Source organism: Gasterosteus aculeatus, chromosome 13, assembly GCF_964276395.1.
Source record: "Gasterosteus aculeatus chromosome 13, fGasAcu3.hap1.1, whole genome shotgun sequence".
In the NCBI taxonomy this organism is placed as follows: Eukaryota; Metazoa; Chordata; class Actinopteri; order Perciformes; family Gasterosteidae; genus Gasterosteus; species Gasterosteus aculeatus.
Genome location: NC_135701.1, coordinates 6097783 through 6123041, shown reverse-complemented (window position 1 = coordinate 6123041; position 25259 = coordinate 6097783). Strand labels below are relative to the sequence as shown.

Here is a 25259-nt window from a genome sequence, read left to right as displayed (position 1 = left end):
ATCCCCATTGAGTTGAGGTGTAGATTTGAATGAATTTCTCAGCTTGAAAAAAGATTGATTTCATCCATGAATCGTCTCCATATTTGTTTGGATGCTACCTGGACCTGGAGACTAGGCGACGCTCCAAACCTACAGAGAGAAAGCAACGCCTTGAATCGATGGGATGGAAGATGATGGCTCACGACCTGCAGGTTCTCCCCGAGACCTTTAACCTACACTTGACCATGGGACCCATATTATTTGAAGGGTTTTTGTCTATCTCAGGGTACCGTAGAGAGACAGTAGGAGTGTGCTATTTGCCTGGTTGCGTTGTGGCCCACTGTGGGGGTGTGATACTGCAGCGTGCTGGCAGACTCACTCTACCTCACAGAGAGAGATGGAGAGCAAAAGATGGGAGGCCTTCTCTCACTTTATCCTGAACCAAGCGCTCACCCGGGGAAGACGAGCCGGGGGATCAGAGGGAAATTGTCTTGGATCGAGCCACAGTGGTCCAGAAACACGCGAGAGCACACATCCACAACCCCATAACCCAGATAAAGATGTCACGCTCATGTTGGTTCTTCACACCCTGGTTTGCGATGGTTTCAGCTGTGGGCAAATTGTAAATCACCCTAATTAAACATCACAGCTGTAGCCTGAGAGTGAGACAGATGGGGAGAGAGTGAGACAGTGCGAGAGCTAAAATGAAACTGCCAAGCTGCAGTAACGATGTTAGCCACACGTAGGGCTGCACGGTACACCGGTATAAGATTTCCGTACCATATGAACTTTTCACATATCGTTCATACTGGTGTTACGCCGTAACAACTGATGTTGCTCTTCGGCAGGCAGCAGAATTTATTTTTACACGTCATCGAGGAGCGCCCAGCGGTCAGAGCTTGTCTTACTGTGTTGAGTCATGGTTATAACCAGGGCTGTCAATAGATCATAATTAGTTAATAATATTGAACTAATTAATCGCACATTTTGAAATTCATTAATCTCGATTAATGGCGATTAATGAATTGTGTAGTTGTTGTTGTTACAATGCTGTTTATAATAAATGTTTGTTTTCTTCTGAAGACTAAATCTTAAAAAAAAGTAATCTCTTTAGATCACTTTAGAAAGTGTATTTTAGAGACTGTTCTTTCATTGTTAATGCTCCACACATTTGATCATCTTGGAGGCCGGATTCCACCTGGTGGAACATGTTGAAGTAACGACTCTTCCTGCTGTCTTTGTGCACTTTGCTCTCAAGTCTCCATCAGTTAACGGCTGTGTGGGCCAACAATCTCCCCACATTTAGCCGGAACATTTTCAAACCGCGGTCTTTTAAGGACACAGTGGTGGTCCTCTGCAGACTGTCGCACAGCTGTCTGTTTTACTTCCAATGCAAAAATTTCTCTCCATCTTGATATAACTGACTGCAGCTAGCGGCCGTTTCGTTTCCGCGGTAAACTTCCGGTGGTTGGGGACCACCGGATTAATGCATTCATTTTTACAGCCCTAGTTATAACTTTATAACAACAATGAAAAACCCAAAACAAACTCTTTAACAGGGTAAACTACCACGACAGCTTGTGACACATAAACAATTTGTAACACTAATAATCGTACATTTATAAAAATAACCCCACCGAACTGCATGCTGGGTAAAGCTCACAACAAGAACTAACCCTTTCGTTACATGAAAACACAGAAAAGAGGGATACAGGAGGAACAACGAGAGACCAGAGACACAACTTGTCCACAAGAGAGGAGCTATGTCTGTTTAGAGGGTTTTTGGTTTTGGAAAATCGGACATAAGTTACGTTAGATCAAAAAAAATGATTCATTGCAAAGTCTGTCAGGCCTCTGGTCGCAACACCAGCCCCACAACTAGCTAACAAGCTAACTCGCCCGCCAGTTACGCCAGTAAGTTGGCCAGCGAGCGGCGACCAGCTGTTCGGAGCTTTTTTTCAATGATTTAATGTGTTTACTTGAAAAAGCAATACCGTGATACACTGAGATACCGTCAGAATCTTTCCAAATACCGTGATATGGATTTTTGGCCGTACCGCACAACGCTGGCCACATGTAATGTTTCCCTCAAACAGAGAGATGCGTCTTTCATCTTTGATAATAACGACAAAAAACGTAGAAAGAAACACTCGTCTGGTTGTACTGACTTGATTCAAACCACATGGCTCTCCTGAAGCCTTCTCTCCCTTTGCATACATCTTACTGTACGTCTGAGACAGACATCTACTGTACGAGCAGGGGGAGTTTGGTGGGGATGGATATTTTCAGAGTAATGATTTGTGACTATTGCCGACCTCTCATGTGATTAATTGTGCATGCACTTAGTATTTCTCAAAAGGCAATGGCCTCTCCCGTGCCCCCTAACACACACACAAACACACACACACTCTTTAATGGCCACAATGCCTGTGCACACACATAACCCATTCCCTGAGGCCGCCTGAATACTGTTTGTTTATTTCTGTGATTATTGTCATGAAGTAGGGTTTTTTACTCTAGCAATCCTTGGAATGGTGGCAGCGACGATAGTCCAATGCATCTTTTCTCAATGGGAAGCGTGTGCAGAGGGGATTTCAAAGGTTTCCTAGCAACAAGGTCTCCCGAGCTGTTGGTGCAACAATGCCGAGGCAACTTCCAGAAACGCAGGCAGCGACGGAATCGACAAAGAAAATCTGCTTTAAAGTCAAGAAGCTCTGACCTTTTTCAGCAATGCAGGATTCAGCATGTTACTATTCCAAAATGCACAAACATGCATTTCTCAAATCAACTGAGGTTTGTTTTAAATTGTGAGTCGGATCACTAGATTTTTAAATATGCCAAACCGTAGTAACTGAATGAAGCATAATTGGACAGCCATAAAAATCATGGCATCTTGGCAATTAATATTTCGTGGTGTATAATGAAAAAGTGTCTCTAACGTTAACGTTTTTGTGAGCTTGAACGCCTCAAAAGAACCTGTTGCTTCCCACTGGCACTAAATGAATTTTACTAAGACACGTCTCACTTAAGGTGGTGGACAGAATAACTGGACTTTGTTCATGTTGAAATGTGACAGATCTACACAGGCTGCAGTCAGCAATTTCATGACCTCAAAAGAGTCAGAGGGAGAAATGTTGAAAATAATTGATTTAATTATTGGTTTTCATTGAAGACATCCAGACTGAGGGTGAATCATTGGGGGCTGATAGCTGCTGCTGATGAGGCACTTGAGCCACTTCTGCTCTTTTCTTCTTCATACTTTGAGCGCAAAGTCACCATTTGAACTTTATTATTTTGATTTTAGAAAAACTTGAAAGAAAACCCCCCAGCAGGAGTAAATCTCTCTGCAAAACAGGGGTTACATGAGGCACAAAATATAGCTGTACCACTAGATGTGAAACCGTTCCTCCGCTGCGGACTTCTCTCTGTCTCCATCAAAACTCTCCTCACCTGTTTCTCCATCGCTTCCTTCCCGGTGGTGGACATCTTGGGGGCCGGTGAGCGATCGCAAGTGCATCCTTCCAACAGGTAAATCCCGGCGGGTTTCGCGCTCTGCTCGTTCTCGGAGTAGAAAAGTATATTCTGAAAGAGGACGAAGAACTTCTCGTGCCACCGGCTGTTCTCCGCCGACTTCTTGCACAGGTTGCCGCGCTTGGTGCCCTCTTTACGCGCGAGCGCCGACAGAAACAGCGCGTGCCCCTCGTTGTAGCGGACGCTCTTCTGCATGTTTGCCGCACGTTGTGGGGAGGTCGGGTCGGGTAGGGTCGGGTCGGGTCGCTGGGGAAGGAGGGCGAGCCTGCGTTCGCCCGGGGATGAGGGGAGCGTGGGGGGCACTTTGCGTGTGAACTTGGCTTAGCGGCGCACCGGCGCACCGAAAAGTTGCGGGAGCGCTTCAGCCGAGGAACTCATAGTGAAGGTGAGTCCCGGGAATCAATCCGTGCTGCTCGGCAAATGAAAAAAGTGAAGAAGAGAAAAAGCACGCGGAACAAACACAGCAATAGGTGTGTGGTTCAGAGAGGGGAGAACCCTCGAGTGACAGAATCACACACTGGATAAAGTCTAACCGGCTTTGACGCACGCACACGCGCTCTCTCTCTCTCTCTCTCTCTCTCCCTCTCACAACCTCTACCTCTCTCTCTCTCTCTCCCTCTCACAACCTCTCTCTCTCTCTCTCTGGACGGAATTAAAGGCGGAGCATGGGTTTGTTGTGTCCGTGTGTGCGCGTGCGTGTGTGTTTCAGAGGGAGTGAGAGAGCTAGAGATGTAATGCAGGTATGCGCAGGGGCAAACGTTGTGATTTCTTTCTGCACCAAATACACAAGAAAGAAAACGAATCAACCTCTCACAAAACAAAAATCACAGTCAAACGTTCCATACGAATTTCTGCCACGCTAAACAAAGAAACGTTGATTTAAAGGATGATCTAATATTGAGTACCGCTGCGTATGTGAAAAAAAAGTTGTATAAAACCATTTGAGACACCAGCTGAACAAATACGTCTCATGTGATGTCAACAGAGGCAGCGTAAAATTAAGAGTTATGGAAAAATATCTGATCCTAATGGTATTAAGACCTAAATTATATTATCACGCACCCATATCCTGCCAAATGGAATGTAGGTATCCACAAATTTACACGGAAGAAAGATGCTTTTTTTATACTCAGTCGATGCAGACGTGCTACATGCTCCATCAGTGAAGTTCTCCCTTCATTTCAAAGACAGCAGGTGTGACACACACTGTTTTTTGATCATTTAATAACCAAACACATTTATGCCACAGATTGATTTGATCCACACCAGAATGACACTATTAACTGACATTTGGAGAATTAGTTTACAGTACAGATGATGATGAGAAACCAACCCTGAGTTAAAGAAAAGAGCAGCAACAACCACTCTACTCCAATCAGTGTTTAGAAGTTCAGACTTCAATGTTCTTCTCTCAGCCTACTCCTCCGGTGATAGCTGGGTTGTCTCTTCTTGATGGCGTCGACCGGTGTTGCAGTCAAGGGTTTGAATGCAGCCACTCCATCAGGGACGATCTGTCCGAGACGCTCAAAAGATCTGTGAGAAGTTTCTTTTTGTTCCTAGAGATAAAGACACAGAAATGTTGCTTGAGCAAAATATTGTAAACGCTGTATATACTCACAATTTTGCAGGTTTTCCCCACTTACAAAGCATGTAGGAGTCTCATTTTTTATTATAGGTACTCTTCATCTGTGAGTGACGGAATCTAAAGCTAAAATCCAGAAAATAATATTGTATGATTTTGCAGTTTATTGCATGACATACGTATTTGATACTTCAGAAAACTTAATATTTGGTACAGAAACCTTTGTCTGCCATTACAGACATCATACGTTTCCTGTAGTTCTTTCCCAGGTTTGCACACACTGCAGCAGCGATTTTGGCCTCCTCCTCCGCACAGACCTTCTCCAGATCCTTCAGGTTTCAGGACTTTCAGCTCCCTCCAGAAACTTTCTATTGGGTTCAGGTCTGGAGACGGGCTAGGCCACTGCAGGACCTTGAGATGCTTCTTACAGAGACACTCCTTAGTTGCCCTTTTCCCCTTTTTTTCTGGATTTCTTTTGAACCTATGAGTACCTAATGAGACACCTACATGCTTTGTAAGTGGGAAAACCTGCACAATCCTCAGTGTATCAAAAACTTGTTCCCCCCACTGTAGCTTGTAAAACCTCCAACCAGCAGTCCAGTTCCTGTGTGTGCGATAGTTGTGTGCTCAGCTCGGCTGCACTCCAACAAAAGGACAAACATTTCATATAGGAAGGAGTACATTGAAGTATGGCTGCGTGTTTATTTGCGTGTGGGTTTGTGTGTGTGGGTGCGTGCTGACAAATATTTCATATGGTGAGGATTACTGAGGAAGAGGCTTAAGCAGCACTCAACTCCCAGCAGGCTGTGTGTTACAGAGCAAGGGGATGTAGTGTACACATTTACAGAGAGGGGAGGCCGTGTTTGCAGAAGGGGCCGTACGCCGACGCTTCGACAGCACCAGCACCAGAACATTTGCCGTATTGAGCTTGCTAACTCAGTCGTAAGAGGGACACCTGTGCCTGGCAGCGAGCGATTCCTCCTCTGAGAAAAAAAACGTGTCTATGTCAGCATTAAAAAAAGATATAGGTACATTTAATTAACCCCACCTTCATTAAATATCCATTAAATTGGATCAGAAGATATTAGGAAGATCCATTTCAAATAAAAACTAAGAACCATTACTATAGATAAAGGAATATTGCACTGCAAACCCAGCTAAATAAAGGCAGATATTGGCAAAGCAGAGGTGATTACAGCTGCCTCCCTAAACATCAACATTTCTAAACAGGTTTTGCATGTCTCAGAATCAAAGCGGACAACTTTCTGTAGTTGCAACCAATAAGACCTTTAGTTTGGAATGTTGGGCGCAGCCTTTGACCTACTGCGCTGCAGTAACGTGCGCTCTGATTGGTCAGTGGGCAATAGTGAACTGCTTTTGTGTTTTTTAGTAGCTTGTTAACTTGTTCTTTTGTTTTGTTTTTATTCTTTTCTCATGTAAATAATATTTGAATGGGTGTAGTTTTGATAGATTGTTTTGTCATGCTTTGTTTTAAATAAATTTAAACTGTTGTTGTTCGCGACTGGTTCTTGTGAGTCGCTCTTGTCATTGAGTGAATTACATTGATTTGACTATATGCATTATCCTTAAATTACGCTTTCATGTATCTGCAGTTGTCTGCAGTGTTTGGAGCTGCTACAGTTATCGGTACCCAGTCGGATTTCCAGGAAATATTGGTACAAATAATTAATAATAAAGCTATAAAGTTTATCTGAGTGTTGGGGCTTCAAAAAACTTTGTAGCTGAATATAAGAAACTCTCCAAAAGCACAGGAATTGAATATTTTTTCTTTAAGGAGTAAAAAAGTTGAAAAACAATGAAGGCTGCGGAGGCCGACACAGTCAGACTTTTAGCTTTTAATAGGGTCAAGCTCCATAACAACCCTGCATTATTGTGCTTATGTAACAACTTGCATTCAGGTCTGAGTGAAAAACGGAGCCGCTATTAATTTGAATGAGGCCCGTTCGTCAAAACAGCGTCGCTCCAAAGGGCCGCTGTAAAAAGCCCACACAAAACATTTAAACCAGGCTCAACCTTAACTATGTATTTGACAACGACGCACTGTGGCAGTTTACTTTTTAACGTCAACAGCATATTTTTCTAACAGCGCCCTTCAAAACGCACCAAAGCATCACAGCCCAACGGTGTTGCTTTCAGCCCACAGGTAAACAGGTAAACGCGCACATCTTTCACAATTCTACTCCACAGCACAGTATATTGCTTGCGTGGCCCTTGGAGATGTGGTCCCGGGCGTCGGTCTTACCTCCTGCCGTTGACCACGCTCTCCAGCTCTCTGGCTTTGCGTGCTGCGGTGCGTAGCACGGTGTCCGGGATGTCAGCCAATCGGGCGACGTTCAGGCCGTAGCTCCGCCCTGCGGCGCCTTCCGTTAATTGGTAGAGGAACGTAATGAACTCTGGCCGAACTTCTCCGTCTGTCCGCATACACAAACCCACATATTTATGTACACACAGCATAAATACATGGCCCAAAAAGCATTTTCATACGCGCTCACACACCTACCGTCAGTGTCAGCGGCCATGTCAGCGTCGTTAAGTAGGAAAGCCATGTGGTAGTTCGACACGTGTTCAGGATACACCCGCTCCAGCTCACACAGAGGAGGGTAATGGGTCACAAACAGCGTGAGGGCTTTTACCTTAGAAGAGGAAGGAGGAGAGAGAAGCGTCAACATTTTGATATAAAGTCAAAAAAGCTGCCAGAGGCCGTGTTTACTTCGCTTTGCTGGATGTTAAGGATCAGGAGAACTGCAGTTCAGCCAGGTGTAAATGCCATGTGTGTATTATATGGACGCTGCTCTACAGCGGCCTGCCAGAGAGCCTCGTCCCACAGTCGAGGACGTCTCTGGTGTTTAAAAGTGAGAGATGCAAGTGCAGGATGGACAGTAACATCACTCCTACTAGGTTTGGTTTTTACTGACAACTAGAACTAGCACCCTCCCACCTGCTCACTGGCTTGGCAGAGCGCCTGTGAAAACAATAGTATAATAACAATCGCTGTGTGCACAAATATCAGACAACAAAAATCAAATAAGAACTGCAGTAGATGTTGAGGCGCTGCGGTTGTACTTGTCTTGTTCATCTGGTGAGCACACCCGGTTGCTTATTGCATTTTGTTAACAAGGAGTCAGAGAGGTCTTGTTGATTGAATAATGATCACATATGAAAACCAATGAGCCGAGGTCCCATAAAGCGCAGCGATGAAACGGAAACATTCTCTTGAACGAGGTGAAGTCATTAACTCAAACAAACAAACCTAACAATCTATGGCAGCGCTAATGGCTCTTTGAGGCTCCTGCTCACAATGACAATGCTAACATGTTGAAGTGAAGCGTTAGGATGTCCCCCGCTTTAGCATCTCAGCATGCTAATACCTGCTACCAAACACAACGTACATCTAAAGTACAATTAACTTTGGTTTAAAATGTGCGCTGTTAAAACCAAAGCCAACGAGTGGAAATGTCTACACCCAAGTTGTGGCAATCTTACAACAGTGGTTTCCAACCTGGCATTCAGGATCCCAACAAGGGATCATGAGAGGACTCTCTAAAAACTAGGGCTGTCCAGAGACTAAAAAAATTAACTGATTAATCGCACATTTTGAAATTCATTAATGGCGATTAATGGATGTTGCAGTTGTTGTTGTGATCCACAATGATGTCTATAATAAATGTTTTCTTCTAAAGACTAAATCTTTAAAAAATGAGTAATCTCTTTAGATCACTTTAGAAAACTTTGTGTATTTTAGATGTTATTTTATGTTATTTTAAACACAAAACTCCACACATTTGATCATCTTGGAGGCAGAGTTCTTACTCTCCATCATTTAACAGCTGTGTTTGAAGTGCCAACAATCTCCCCACATTTAGCCAGAACGTTTTCAAACCAGGTCTTTTAGGGACACGGTGGTGGTCCTCTGCAGACTGTGTGCCGCGCAGGGTAACGTTAGATGTTGAGATGGAAGTAGCCTAGCAGCCAGCTTAGCATAGCAGTGCTTTCAGTGCTCCCTTTGACACTCGCTGTCTTCTGTTTGACACGATTATTTCCTCTGCACAGTTCTCCGCTGTATGTCGCACCATTGTTTGTTTTACTTCCAATGCAAAAAGCTGTTGATGTAACTGACTGCAGCTAGCGGCCGTTTTGTTTCCGAGGTTAACCGGAAGTAAACAAACAAACGTTAAAATATTTTGCTGCATTAATCTAGGCTACATTGACCACATACATTAATGCATTAATGTTGACAGCCCTACTAATAACACATTGAGCAAGAGGTAATGACAACCTAAATTCTGCTGCACAAAAATGGTTATACATGATGAGCATGAAGTCAGTTAGTAGATGTGGATTTCTATTAATTGTGGCGACCAGTGAGATACTTTGGTTGAGCTGGGGGCCATGAATGTAAGTAACTGTATGGCAATCCCTCCAATACGTGTTGTGATACTTCAAAAGAGGGACCAACCAACTTGAGAAGAAAATCATGTGATTCAAAGGTTAAAAAAAAGCTTTTGTAAGGCCTTGAAAAGTACAACTATATAATACACATGCACAATGAGATCTTGATTAAATTCTACTATTCTGTGATTGTATTATGTATTTGTTTCTTCTGCTTTATACAAGAGCCAGAAACAGGTCAAACAAAAGGTTAGAAAAACAAAGGAGATAAAGTGACACATATAACAAAAGGTAGGTATCATAACAAAAGGTGGCATTATGCAACACCGCCTGTGTTACCACAACGGAGCAGAAGCTGCATCTGAAGAACAAAGAGTACGAGGCCAGTGTTGCTCCACCGCCTCTGCAGCCTGCAGTGTGCGCTGAGCCAAGACATTATTATCACACAACATGGATGAAGTAACGCGGGACTTGCACTTGTATCAGTAATAACTGTGTCTGATAGACAGTAACCATAGCCAAGAGTGTGTGAGCTCTCACGGCGCAGCGGAGTTTTACAACATCGCGGCAGACTGCAGACCTCGGCCGGCTCCGGGATCGTCCCGCTAACTGCTCGGCCTCAGAAAGGTCACACGCCACTAGCAATACCTCCCTTTGCACGCGCACACACACACACACACACACACACACACACACACACACACACACACACACACACACACACACACACACACACACACACACACACACACACACACACACACACACAGAGCGGTAAAACAAGCGGAGTGTGCTGCCTTGATAATGTGCTGATTAGGCGCTAACGCAGCTCATTACCAGACCACCCCGAGCGAGGTGACAGCCGTGTTCTGCAGAGCTTGACGATTTGAAAAAAATCCGTTCTGAAACAATTATTCAATTAATCATTTAGTCGGCAACCACAAAATTCACCAGCGGTAATTTTGATGATCAAATAAAAGTTTGAATTATGTGAAAAACAATCAGCTGGTCCCAGAGTGTGTGATCTTGCACATAAATTAATGAAACTGAATAGGTATCTTAAGATATTCTTTGGTTCATCAGAGTATTTGGGCACGCAGACATTAAGGAGGCCTGCTCCGATGGGACAGGCTGTGTTTTTGTTACGCAGGTTCAAATAAAAGCGCTCTCCTGCTCGCCAGCAGGTACCACTTTGTGCATTGTGACACCTCGTGCGCCTGTAATACAGCTCGGATCTGCGTCGGTTTCACTGTACACCCGTAGAGCTGCATTGTCAAAGACGCCCGTGTATGTGGGCGTGCAGGTCTGCTCCCACCCTGATGATGTCATCTTGATAAAGGAGGCTGAAGGGGTCAGAACCCCTATTGTTGTCTCCCTGTCTGGTTTCTGTCCGTCCAATTAGACACAAATCCAATCCTGACACAAGTCAACACCCACAGTGTTCCCTCCTCACAACTAACAAGGCTCTCCTTCGGGTGCTGCATGTGTGGCATCTTTTGTGGAAATGCTGCGTGTGTGTCTGTATGTGTGTGTGTGTGTCACAGACTTTTGACACTCTGTGATTTGTGTCACGGTCAGTGACATGTGTGTGTAACGGCTGGCCGTGACACATACCAAGTCTTAATACACAAATGCGATATATAAGAAATGAATGCCACTTGTCCAATTACGTCCACCTAAAAAACAGCGGCTGGTCTTTGTGCAGCATTTGTGCTTTTTCGGACCTGAAATGAGAAACATTTTGCATCTCCTAAATAACCAAGAGAGGGGGGGGGGGGAGGTCTATTGGCAAAAATTGAAGATATTGTTAAGTATGTTTCTTTATTATTCCTCCATCATCCGACTCCCCGTTAAGGAGTGCAGGCTGAAGGCAGCGTTCTCCCTCAACAGGTTGTCAGAGGCAGAGAACCACTCACAATCTCAAGCAATTCAGAGTAATCAATTGTCTTAGGCCGCATGTCATCGGGCTTTGGTTTGGAAGACGGAGAGAGAACGCAGGCTGACATGCGGGAGAACATGCAAACCGTCTGCCGTGTTTCCGAACCGAACGCCGGCTGTAGATGGGGCCATTTGCATTTTCACTTCGGCCACCGTAGTTCTCCTACGTTTCACTCTCGACCTCTGCAACCGCATCGCTGGATGACGCCACGCGTTGGTCTGCAGCTCGTGGGGAGTAACACTGAGACGAGTTGTATGAACTTGAGTCAGCAGCAGTCGGGGTTTAAGATTCGCAGCTCAAACATGAAACATATGTAATAGTTACCTAGTGCCATTACTATGCAAGTACATTTCAAATGGTAATCATCCCTTGTGAATAGCTGTAGGAAAATGCAATGGTTTATGTGTTGAGACGACCTTCATTAAGTAAAATCAATGAAGCCTTCATGTCAGTTGATGTAGTACAGTAATCTATTTCAAAGGGCAGAAACCTAGTAGCTAGAACCTGCTTGAATTTACTATTTATTCTAGTTTCATTGTAATCATGAATATGTTTAAATAATGAAACTAGTTGACTAATTTCTGATAACTGGTAGAAGATGATGGAAACGTGTCTAATGCAACGCCGGCTTTGTCTTCACAAAGGTCTTGATCAGCGGCCTCCTGAGAAGAATTCAGAATCTGATGCTCTTTTTTGTTAGTTATAAAAAAAAAAACAGATCCAACTTTTTGATTGAGAACTTGCAGTTTTTACACTAACACAGTCAGTGTTAGAAAAAAGTTGAGAAGAAAGCAGGCAAGCTGTGCCCGTGTCCGTGCCAGAACTTCTGTTAAGATTTCAGGCTGACTTGTCCTCAGACGAATCATAAACCAACGGGCTGAAATGAATAGTTACCTTCTATTGTTATTTTAATTATTGTTCACAAAACTTGATGAACATTTCTACTTTTAGCTTCTTTAAGTCATCTCTGGTGTCATCTAATAGTCCTCCACTACAAGCGACGATGCATCCGGAGTCTGCAAATTGATGATGGCCACGTTTCACAAATTTACATTGTTTTAGACAAAAGGATTTAAATCAATAAATATTAAGGGAAAAATTCAAATTAATGGATAAAATAACCATTACAGCCGCCTCAATCAAACCACTCCGTAACGATTGGAGCCAATATCACAAAGGAAGAGTATATTTGTGACTAATTGGGAGTAAAAAACAATACGGAATGAAATGTATTTGAGAATTGCCACATATTGTAAATTAACAAAGGGATGATGAACCATCAGCAATATCTATAGTCTAATTCAGTCCGTGACATGGAAACGTCTTAAGGCCTGTTACCGGTCTGCCTAGCAACCTCTGAACATGAATTACCATCTACTTATGAAAGCTGGCGGCCGTAGAGTACGAGCGCTTCAAACCCTTTTCCATCCGTGGGATTCTGAGATGCCTTTGGATGCTGGCACAGAGATGCTCGCCGTCCACCACCCTTCACCCAGGTCAGGTAGATATCAATACCCTGAAAATATTCCTGCAATAGCTGGAACCACAGCTGGAGTGAGTTGAGAGAAAAGACGGACTCGGGCGCCGAGCAGAGAGGAAGCAGTGCGCAGTCAGCGGAGCAAACGCGGGTCTTGGCAGGATCTTTGTGCGTCAGCGCATCGGACCGCTTACCCCCACGTGGAGTCATGCAAACGTACCCATTAGCGTGCAGCCAAAAGTAAGTTCTAGTGCGTTCTGGTTCTCCTGCGAGTCCAGGTGTTCAGCTGGACCCGATTCTGCCTGTTCTTTGTTAATGTTGTCTTTTTACAGAGCAGTGCTACAATGACTGTGCAGTCACATGCACGTCCATTGATGAGCTTAGTGAGAAACTTAACACAGGACCTGCTGTTACGGCGTGAATGAAAAGGTGAGTGAGTGTACCGGCTAAAGACGCATGAGGTCACAGCCAGTTGTGTGCCGGCTGTGATTTCACCGTAAAAACCCATCCGACTTCTGGCACAACTCTCTCTGTGCTCATCGCTCTCCCTGATTTTCGGTTTCTTTTTCTCTGCCTGCGTCAAGGCTGTCTCTTTTATCGAGTGGTGTTATGAAACCCATCTACATTATCAACTACCTCTCGGGTGCAGGGATTGGTGCGTCGCCATGGCAACCGAGTCACAGGAGGAGTAGTCCGACTCTTTGACGCCAACAGTTGGGTCTGGCGAGGGGGGATGAGGGGAGGACGAGGCAGAGGAGGACGAGTAGGAGGAAGAGGAGCGAGGAGGCCTCCGCGCAGCAGAACTTCTTTCGTTTGTCTTTCCTTTAATAACAGGCCTTTTCTGACAAATCAATGGTGTTATACAACAGGTAGTTAGAGAGCTTCCTCCTGCTGCCGGCAGCGGCTCCTACTTGCACGTTTTCATTCTGCGTTCTCCAGCAGGATTACATAACAACTGAGATTCCCTCCAAAGATTAATGTGGAACTGGCAGAACACGAGAAGTGGAAGGAGCGTTTCAAAGATAAATGTTTATTCATCTATATTTTAACGGGGGTAACGCGGAGCAGTTCGGAGCCTTTTTGACTGAGGCCTTGGAAAACAGAAATTAAACAAATACCATCTCACACAGATCAGATGCGGCTTGCAAGCTTTGAATACCCAGAAAGCAGCACTGGAGTATGTATATATTTCAATGGTAAAACTCCAGGAACTCATCCATGCTATCTGTCATTGAGCTGCTCTCAAAACCACCACGAGGCCCCAGATTTAGAATCGGAGGGTTTTAGAGTTCAGAGTTCCTGAAGTGCAAAATGAAATACGTGCTCCCTAAAGTCAGCGTGGACCAATTCAGTTGATAGATATTTAGGAATGTATTTTATTCATCCGGTTTTGGTCTTCACAAACTCTTGAGAAGGATTTGTCTCTTCGGCTGCTCTGTCATAGTCAACAGCTAGTCGTTAAGAACTGCAGCTAATAAGGTTCATGAGAGCAGAGTCAAATCCAAAATAGACAAAAACTATCCATAAAGCTGAGAACGTGAGAAGAACATTACGGCAAGTGACACCTTTCATATTACAAATAAGCAATATTTCAATCATTGCATCTTTTGGTGATTATTTATCCAGAGGTGTCAAAGCGTATTTAACAATCTAACAATCATCCAACAAGAAAAAGAGGTTTTACAGTTTACATCATTCAAGAGTAGATACTGAGCGTGTCAACAGCAAAGAAAAGGAACAGCTGCGTGACCTAATTGATACCACAGCCTCAAACAGGCAGCCCCATGTCAAACTGTACCACGGGGAGTTCTGTGCTGGTGGTGCAGACACAACGATCGACTCGCCGATGTCTAATAGCATGGTAACTACGTCCACTAAAACACAAACACCACTGGAGCACCACTGGTCTATAGCGCAATAACCCGAAAGGGACTGCTGATATAATCCCAGCAGAACACACACACACACACACACACACACACACACACACACACACACACACACACACACACACACACACACCCTCTCCGAGGAACAGTGGTTCCAAGTACTCGCATGTGGAGAGCCACACGTTTCCAGCGCTCGTTAGCCTCTGCACCAGTTCCACTCCGGCCTTCTGCCTCAGTTAACGGCTAAGATTGTACCCTTCCAAAAATATAAGCGAGGAACATGTGCTCAGACACGCAAAACTGGACGAGGTGTCGTCAGGCACGATTATGCGTGTGAGTTTCATGAGAATCAAATGAGGTTTGCTGCAGCACGATGTACGTCCATTGAACACCTTAACATTAGGTCTAGCTCGCTCGCTCGCTCTCTTTCAGCTTGCACTCCAACAGATTATTAACATTATAGATCAAGTCTTTCCACACATCTGCTCAGGTTTCAAGAGCCTCTGGAGCCTCGTATTCCTCTCTGCCAAACAAACCATCACTGCGGTCTGCAGAGCAGACAACAAAATCACACTTGACGGTGAATTCGGCCTGGAGATCGAGCAAGGAGATTATTTGTGATTTAGTATTTTACACCAACTGTTACTCAAAAGTACTATCAGTGCCAGTACTTTAAATAGCCGTATTCCCGAGTCAGCAGCACGGCGTGTTCTTTCATGGATACACACATACAAAAACTTACAGCTCTGATGAAGTACTCCAGGGTGGCGTAGGCGATGGCGATTCCATCGTGGGTGCTCGTTCCCCGTCCCAGTTCGTCGAGGATGACCAATGAACGATCGGTTGCGCGGAAAAGGATCCCCGAGGCTTCGGTCAGCTCTTCCATGAACGTGCTGCGGCCTTTATAAATGTTATCTGAAGCCCCCATCCTGAGGTTTAAACAAAGAAAGAAGGTGAAAGGTCAGAGGTCAAAAGGGGAAAGGCTGAGAGAGAGAGAGAGAGTTCAGATTGCGCGATCATTCTAGTTTTGGAAATGGTGTGTTCAAGATTTTATTCATTCTTTTTCAACGTTTGACCTCGAACCCTCAACATTACTCTTATAAGGGGTTTCCACAACCTGCTTACCAATGTTTTCCCCTGTGAGGTTAACTGGGTTTAACACCCAGTCATGTGTCAAATTCCCCCTTTCCTTTTTTCCCATGAATCAGGATTTATCTTCATTCAGCAGCTGCTCGACAAGAATATTGAAAATAGAAATAATTGAATAATTATTTGACAACACTGGTGCTGCATCCCTATCAATTCTTTATCCGGCGTGCATCCATTTCCTCACAAACAGAACTGATGCAGACTTCCAAATGTTATTTTCTGTACATGAAACTCCTCAATGCAAAATGTGTGAGTATGGTGACAGAAAATCAAAAAGTGGAACGAGACTACCTTGAACACTATTGACGTTGCCCCCCGTGGAGCCGGCATCAATAGACATCACTGATTACAGAGACACAATGACGACACGTTGTATTCTATTCTCCCCTCTAAATCTGTCTTTTTCCTGCCGTGATTGTCCCTCAACATAGCGGCATGGTATCGATGACCCGTCGACAGGAGCCCACCAGTTACCACAGTTACGCCACACGCCACGGGGACGGGGTGTGTGGCAGACATGCCGCTGCATTTCATTAGCCAATTCATAGTTTGAGCGAGCGCACGTATGCGAAGGCTCAGGGGGAATTATAAATATCAGATCTATATTGCACGGCAGAATCAGTCCTTCACAACACTGATAAGCAAAAACACAGACACACTCCACCAGCTGGGTGTCCCGCTGCTCTGCATGTCCTTCCTCGTTCCCGCCAAATAACCCGACACTGAAAATAGAATCATTCATCATTGGCGGCTCACACCTCTCCAGGAAAAATGAGTAGCTGCATTTCAAACGTTTTTCTGGAGCTCATGGTTCACTTGTTGCTCTCAGATGGCTCTTTGCTTTTTTTTCTTTTTACTATTAGTACCTAATGACATCACTCCTCTCAAAAAAAAAAAAAAAGGAAAAGAAAAAAAAGGTCTAAGCCTGTAAAATGAAGAAAGATACTTGGAGGAGCAAAGAAGTTTACTCTGGTCTCTGATGACAACTGAGATCCTAAAATAAGCTTTTAAGAAAAGCCTTCTCACCCCCTCTCAACCTGCTGCGTCCGGTTTTTATTGAGAGTACGAACAGAGAAGGAAGCTTCGGCAACAATACGTGTCTTCCACTGTGTCTGTTCAAGGTTGCATAACTTGAGTTGCCGAAGAAATTAGTGCCGTTGATTTTTAAAGCGTTCATCGTTGCAGAGTTGCATATAAAAAAAAATTAAAAAAACATTTACAATATTAGGGATGAGCCTGGAACATCCAGCAAAGCGGTTTTGATTGCTTCATAGTTTTTCTTTTTTTCTTTTCTTCGATTTGCTTTTGTTGTTGTACAGCATATAATCAGCACAATCGGTCATTTGGTCATTTTCTAACATTAACCTTTGGTTTATTCTGCCTGTGCGGCTCCACATATGCTGTGTGAGTTTCTTTTCCTTCTTGGATGGCACAAGCACTGACTCCGCAGCACTGAAAGAACTCTCAGGATGCAACTTTCTTCCACACGGTCAACATGTTTCACACCAATATAGGTGATGATGGGGGACCCTAAGGCCCCAGTGCACTCACAACTGTTTGGGAGGTATTTATGGGAATCAGCCCTATTTGTAGGCCACAAAAGAAAAAATAGAAGAATATATTCTGAGTGGAGGAGCGCTTGTGGACTTTAGTAAAACACGCCATAATCACTGCTACGAGTCCATGGTCGATTAAAGGTACATTTCAAAAACGCTGTTATACATCCAGCTTTCCTTTGCTGTTTCCATAACAACCATGAATGGATGAAAGAATGTGCTCTATAACCTTCAGGACTCGATGCCGACAAAAAAAGAAAGAAAACGCACACAGCAGCAGCCGCAGATCTGCACATACACGTATGTATCCATCTGCAACAGGTTTACTATTTACTACTAAAGGTTTACTGTGCAGAGGTCTGTAACAAAACAAACACAGATTGATATTACGTTAAAATAACTGCATGGTATATTTGTACAAAAATGAGTAAATGCACTAGCATAGAGTAATGGGCATGAAAATGAAACAACTCAGTGAAGCGGCACGCTGCTTTAACCCAATCTCAAGATTATTTCCCTCATTGTCAATTAATCATCTGGATCAATTCAGACAGGATATCCCATTAGACACCTGCGCATCATCTCATTACCTCAAAACCCACAGGGTACGCTTATTCCGCTCACAGGCTCTCACTCCATGTCGGTCTCCCCTCGCGCTCATAAACACACAACAAGATGAAGCAATTCCCAGCACTGCGTCGACTACGCCCGACACCTCAGTGGGAATTCATTGAGCAATTCCTACTAATTCAAAGTTGTTTTTAACGATTATTTTTTCTTACAAACAGTTGGGGCACCTTGGTGACATGGGGCTATAATACACAGCATCCTGAGTTAGAATCTATGAATAAAAAACAAATGTTTTGCATACATGTTTTGTACTACCATTAATACATCTCAAAGTGTTGATGATCAGTTCCTTACATCTGTCCACTTAATTAACCCAACTTCTCCTCCTGACCTCCTTCCTTTTCTCACCCATCTGATCAACACTTCCCTGTCAACTGGCTGTTTCCCATAACTCTCTGAAAGAGACAAGAGTGAAGCCTCTCCTGAAGAAACCTAACGTCAATCAGTCTGTAGTTAACAACTACAGGCCTCTCTCTCTTCTGCTCTTTTTTTCCAAAACGCAGACCTATCTTTAACCAACTCTCCTCCTATTTCCACCACAACATCCTCCTTGACCCTCACCAGTCAAGCTTCAAGGCAGGCCACTCAACAGAGGCGTCCTTCCTTGCTGTCTCTGAGCGACTCCACGCTGCCAAAGCAGCCTCTCTCTCCCCTGTCCTCACCCTTCTTGACCTTTCTGCTGCATTTGACACCGTGAACCACCAGGTCCGTATTCCCTCCCTCAGGAACTGGGTGTCTCATGCTCTGGCCTCTCCCTTCTCTGATCCTGCCTCAACAACCAGACTTACTGGGTAACTTGCAGAGGATCTGTGTCTGAACCTCGTCCTTCCACCACTGGGGTGCCCCATGGCTCTGTCCTGGGTCCCCTCATCTTCTCTCTAAACACCAACCAACTTGGGTGTCATCCGCTACCACGGCTGCTCCTAGCTATGCTGAGGACACCCAACTAAGCCGGTCTTTTGCCCAATCTGAGACACAGGTAGCAGCATGAATCTCTGCCTGTTTGGTTGGCTTCTCTCAGTGGATGACTGCACACCACCTGGAAATTAACCTTGACAAGACTAAACTTCTTTTCCTTCCGGGGAAAGGCTCTTCCATCAAAGATCTCACTGTTACCTTTAACAACTCCGTCCTAACCCAAGCCCTGACTGCTAGGAACCTCAACCTTCCCTCACTGGCCACCATCACAGAGACAACACGTTCCTGCAGATGCATGCTGAACAACAGCAGGAGAGTACGTCCCCTTCTCACTCAGATGGCGACGCAGGGTCTGGTACAGGCCTTGAATATGTGAAAGGAATTCAACTCTATTTTGAAGTCCAGGTACAATACACTGACGCACAGGCACACGCCTACTGTTGGGCTCTGGCACCCACTGGGTTAATACTTAAGCGCATTCTTAAAGCCAACGACAAAAAAAGACAATTACACACATCTGTAAGCAATTAGTCTAATCACAGAGTGCAGCAGAGGCAGAATAACAGACCATACAGCATATTGGCCTGTGTTCCACAATAATACGTAGTCAGGGCTGGAAACGACATGCAGAGAGCACTGCTGCTCTCACCATAATGTGAACAACCACCAGTGTGGGGGATGAGAGGGGGGTCTTCTCCAACAAAGCCTCATTGTCTGAGGGTTCCTCCAACACAGAAAGCTGTCGCACAGCACCATGATGGAACAGTAGAGACAAGTCCTTTTTGTTTTTCTCCGTCACACACCTCCTCCTCCTGAGCGCAGAGGAGCAGTGTGTTCGGAGAGGATTAGTCAGAGGGTCAGTCCTAGAAATAAACCGGGCCGTGTGACAGACAATGAATGGGAAACGGGGTAAATGAGGTTGCCCGAACCGTTTTGTGTGTAGCTGGACCAACGTGAACTGATCTGCAGCGGCGAAGGTGTGTTGTGCTCCATCAGTGTTGTCATGGTCACTATCCTTGTCTTCTATTTGACGGAGACAAAGCTGGGGAAAGTCACTCTGGTGTCGATTCTTGTGTTCATCACTAAAAAGCAAGAAACGGTGTAGCTTGTTTTGCTGCTTTTACATGAATCACTAGATGTATTGATGTGTTCTCAGCAAACGATCTTTAATGAGTCATTTTTTATGTCCGTCTCTCCTTTAATGTGCTTGCCAAGAAAAATAAACACAAAGACATTGGTGTCATCGAGACAAATTGGATCCCCTTTTCTATGCAGCTGAACCAAATGATTTGATTCATCTTGTGTGTCTGTGGCAGCCACACGGTTCATGATGCCAATTCACCAGCTAGAGGATTCCCAGTTGAGTGTCAGTTCATCAAATTATTAAAAAAAAAAAAAAATCTTCTCAGCCAACTTGTTCAGTTAAAACTGATTTAGAAAATTCCTTTGGAAGGAAATAGTCTGTTGACCGGGTGCTCTGTGGGCAAACCAGATTTGGGTGTTCATGTTATTATTAAATGTAGAGACCAATTTCAACAAGTGCTGCAGATTAACTCCTGGTGGAATTTGTTTCTAAATTATCTTTTATTAAAAGTATTTGAAACCAGATTAAGACAGCACCAGGAAGTTTGAAAACAATATTTACAATATATCCCACCAGTCAAAGGATCCACATGTCCACATACCTCTGTTCCTTCCTGAGATAATTTTACAATAATGGGCTATAGAGAATAGTCCTATAAGTCGCTCAATGGGGAAAAATAATAATAACTAGGCCATATCTGATATCTCTTTACCAGGTTATATCCATTGTATGAAATTCCACAAGGGTCACCTGTTGTCTCACCAATGAGTGCAATCATTTGAAATAATGTCAGACCTTCAGCTTTCCTGCATATCATTTGAGTCCTTTCATCAATGATGCAACATTAGTAAGCCATCAGTGATATGGCCACATCGAAAGAAGCAGTAGAAGATTTCCAGGGCGTTTGGAAGGTAACGGGACCGGCTTTGTGGACCGGCCAACAGTGCGTCCTTTCAGTGCATGCGAGCGTGCTCCGCTAACTCGTTCATGGCCGCCGCTCTGAATCGCTCCCGTACGGCGGTTACAGCCGATATCGACTGCTTTGCCGTGGAGGTGTAGCACCCACCCTCCAGTTCCCCCATTAGGTAAATGCGGCTAGCTTCATACCGTCAGCGCTGCTAGCACCGATGGCAACGAGCCGCTGGCTCAGACGCCAGCTTGTTGAGAACCGTTGAGAGGCGATCAAAATGCCCACTTTCCTGATTAAAAGCACCTTTAAATCGAACAAGAAAAGACAGATGTATATTGGTGGTCATACCTGGTATAAATGCCATCCAGCACACCCAGGCAGGCCTCAGAGGCCGGGACGTAGGAGCCCATCTGAGCCATGACACAGATCAGGGCCACCTGGCGGATGTAGGAGCTCTTACCCCCCATATTAGGACCAGTGATTATCATCGTTCTCCTGCCATCGCCCTGTGAAAGAGGAGAGGAGAATAACAGTGACAAAGACAGAAGGCGATGAGAGAGACAGAATAAGATATTTGCATGCTGTCCTGCACAGCTGAGGAGGTGGGTGGATTGAAAGCTTGGCTTCTTTTCCCATTGGCTTGTGCTTCTGTTGCAAAATTAACCTACACCCACTCCCGCACTGAGCGAGGAAGTGTGTGCATGGTGTGTGTATTTATGTGTGCGAGTGCGGTTACGGTTCTTGGCTCAACTTAGTTTGAAGCACTCCGAATGAGCCCGTGTGTGTGTTTGCGTGCGAGTGTGGGTACCTGCAGTTCGGTGTGGTTGGGCACATACTGGTGGTGCTCTCCCATCAGTAGGGCGATGGCAGGGTGTCTGCCACCCCGGATCATAATCTGACGCTGAGCCTCACACACCTCTGGCCTGGATACAGACAATACAATCAGCAAGTACACAACAATCATGGCTTACACAATCGCTTGAAGACATACACAGAAAATGACCACTCAAACTGACACCATGAGCACTTGAACTGACTCCCACCCAGGTATGATGCACAATATATTTTATTATGAATATGTTGCATAGTTATGGTTATTTAGAATCCGCTATTGCATTTCTTTACCTGTATTAAAAATATAAAGTGATGAATAAGAAATAGAAGCACTAAATCAAATCAATCACTTTATTTAAAGTATAATGCAAATAAAATGCGCAAAAAGTAAATGTTATAAAACCTAAAATAAAAGAATGAATAAACCGTGAAACACGGGTTGCTATTTACTGCTCTGTAATATATTTTCCATATCTGCCAACATAGAAACTGTTTTGATATTGAACAATAATATTGGCCTAGTAGATAGTTGGCCAGACTCTACATAAACAGAAATTAAAATTAACAGAAAAAAATGGCAGATGTCTGCTTTCCTTAAAGGAAGTAAATCTCCTTATTGACTTGTTGTAGTTAGATGAGAAGTAACTCCCTGGCAACAAGTTATAAACACATTCTGCTCCCGGCCTAAGAAATACTGTGACCCCTCATTAAACTACAACATGTTCTTTTTACTCTTCACAGCTTCGGACAAAGCCAGGCCAGCTGTGCCTCTGTTCTCCCGGTGTTCATGCTTAGCTAACCGGCTGCAAATCTACATGTTTACACGCGAGTGGAAACTTGTAATGGCAAACAGGAGATAGTCGTGTAAAGAGGAGCTGCAAAAAGCAGAGGGAACAAGTTGTGGATGGATGTGAAGCTGTAACAAAAATTGTAACAAAATGGACAGTATAAAGGGTGTGTGTGTGTGTGTGTGCGAGCGTGTGAGTGTGGGAGAGATGTTGGCGTTTTGGCTGAGCACATTGCAGAGCCTGGTGCACACTCCCACACACAGCCTGTCTGAGACTATAGGACACGACACAGGACACCCACACACACACACACACACACACACACACGTTATATCACACTCTCACACAAAAAACGGCGCGTGTGCACACACAGACACACACCAATATTTACGGTTATCATGAGAGGACATCACCTGCAATAGTCCCCTTGTTTCGCCACCTCAGCCAATGAAAAGAGACAGTCCATGGTTGCTAGGTGACTAATAGCCCTTTTCATGGTGTGATAGTGCTCCCCAAACTGACTGCGGAATGAGAGAGGGAAGTGTTATTAAAGGTACGTGCGTACTGTCCTGAGCAGACGACTCGACCAATACAGACGAGAGACGAGCAGACTTCTCTCTGACATGGTTCTAGCGGTTTTTCCATTTGACCATCTGATCAAGTGTGCCTGTGTGTGTGCGCGTGTGTGTGTGTGTGTGTCAGTCATACTCCAGAAAATTGGTCCACTCCCTCTGGCAGTCTAGCAGCAGCTGCTCTCGGAGCTGCAGCAGCTTCTTGTAGCGCTCCGCCAGGAATGGGGAGTGATACCTGCTGACGGCCTTGGTGCTGCGGAGGAGAGGGGGAAGATACGAGGAGGAAGTGAATACGAACACGCAGCGTCCACTTTATTAGGTACACCTTTGGTAAAGTTTGGACCCCCTTTTCATTTCAGAACTGCCTTAATTCTTTGTGGAATACTTTCAACTAGGTGTAACCCATTCCTCAGAGATTCTGGTCCAGAATTTGGTCCATGCTGCAGATTTGTCGGCTGCAGATCTATCAAGTGAATCTCCCGTCCCACCACATCCCAAAGGAGCTCTATTGGATTGCAGTGAACTCATTGTCATGTTCAATAAACCAGTTTGAGATGATATGAGCTTTGTGTCATAGTGCATCATCCCGCTGGAAGTAGCCATCAGAAGATGGTACACTGTGGTCGTAAAGGGACGGGCTTGGTCAGCACCAATAACCAGGCTGCGGCATTTAAACTGTGCTCAATTGGTACTAAGGGACCCAAAGTGTGCCAAGAAAATATCCCCCACACCATTAAATGACCAGCAGCGTGAACCGTTGATACAAGGCAGGATGAATCCATGCATTCATGTTGTTTATGCCACATTCTGACCCGACCATCTGAATGGCGCAGCTGAAATCGAGACTCATCTGACCAGGCAACATTTTTATAATCTTCTAGTGTCCAGTCTTGGTGAGCCTGTGTGGATTGTGGTCTCCGTTTCCTGTTAGCGGAGTGGAGTGTCCTCTGCTGCTGTAGCCCGTCTTCTTTAAGGTTCCACGTGTGGTGCGTTCAGCGATGGTGTTCTGCATTCCCTGGTTGTTTGAGTTACTGGTGCCTTTCTTTCTCCTCTGACCGCTCACATCAACATGGCATTTTTGTCCACACAACTGCTGTTCACTGAATGCTTTCTCTTTTTGGGACCATCCTCTGTAAACCCTAGAGATGGTTGTGTGTGAGAATCCCAGTAGATCACCAGTTTGTGACGTACTCAGAAGAGCCCGTCTGGCACCAACAACCATGCGACGTTCAGAGTCACTTAAATCCTTTCTGCCCCATTCTGATGGGGTTTGACGTTCAAACAGAGGTTTGAACCTCAGCATGTCTTGACCCCGTCCACATGCTTAAATGCATTGAGTTGCGGCCATGTGATTGGCTGATTATCAATTTGTGTTAACAAGCCATCGAACAGATGTACCTAATGTAGTGGCCAGCGAGTGTAGGTACAACAGGCCCCATTATACTGAGCTTCAATATGTATCAACTGCTTCTTTCTGTCTCAAACTTGTCCATGCTACTACTACGCTTGTATCAGCATTTCTTTTTAGTTTTGTTATTAGATCACTGCCTGAAGATTTAACAATCAGCGCTTTCTTTTTTTTTTTTATTCAGCTGCATCTGAATGAAACAAGGTTAAGGTGGACAGCGAGAAAGAGAGAGTGATGTTGAGGAGCGCCAAAATGCAGCTTTCAACCATTATAGCATTAGTTCCATTATCATTTTACATTTAAGCATAGGTATTACTATGGTTACCTACAGTTAACTGCCTCGGTTTGTGATTCAGCTGTTGTCATTGGAAAAAACTTTACGTATCCCAATTAATACAATTTGAACAATCAGAGCACCAGTCAGTGAAAAAATACATTACAGAATGATGCAGCTCAATCTCAGATGACACTGTACATGTACAATTATTAGTGTTACAAACTGTTTATGTGTCACGAGTTGTTGTGATCTAGGTCACAGTGACCTTTGACATGTTCGAACCCAAGTGGACGTTTCTACCGCATTTAAGTATATTGATATCTTCA

At 44.5% G+C, this 25259-nt stretch overlaps 2 protein-coding genes across 6 annotated transcripts in view; both read right to left on the bottom strand.

The window, feature by feature from the left end:
* rasgrf2b (Ras protein-specific guanine nucleotide-releasing factor 2b) overlaps positions 1–3840 on the bottom strand; it is a gene marked incomplete in the record, with an annotated part of 28700 nt that extends 24860 nt beyond the window's left edge. Inside the window, 1 exon segment of the mRNA XM_078087142.1 lies at positions 3430–3840. Within this exon segment, the coding sequence (XP_077943268.1) occupies positions 3430–3705 (276 nt within the window).
* An 877-nt stretch (positions 3841–4717) lies between these two features.
* The window catches only part of msh3 (mutS homolog 3 (E. coli)), a 34437-nt gene continuing 13895 nt past the window's right edge, over positions 4718–25259 (bottom strand). For 2 of the 5 annotated variants that reach the window (XR_013452050.1, XR_013452049.1), the window contains exons 17-24: positions 23385–23501; positions 23090–23197; positions 21863–21977; positions 21403–21560; positions 15550–15736; positions 7610–7746; positions 7356–7524; positions 4718–5066 (exon numbers count right to left, since the gene is read on the bottom strand). Coding sequence is in view for 3 of the 5 variants with exons in the window: in XM_078087133.1 (XP_077943259.1) it covers positions 4985–5066; positions 7356–7524; positions 7614–7746; positions 15550–15736; positions 21403–21560; positions 21863–21977; positions 23090–23197; positions 23385–23501 (1069 nt within the window). In the remaining 2 variants the exon portion in view is untranslated. Of the gene's footprint in view, positions 5067–7354; positions 7525–7609; positions 7747–15549; positions 15737–21402; positions 21561–21862; positions 21978–23089; positions 23198–23384; positions 23502–25259 lie in introns of those variants that run through there. The other 3 variants (XM_078087133.1, XM_078087131.1, XM_078087132.1) reach the window with 2 other exon arrangements.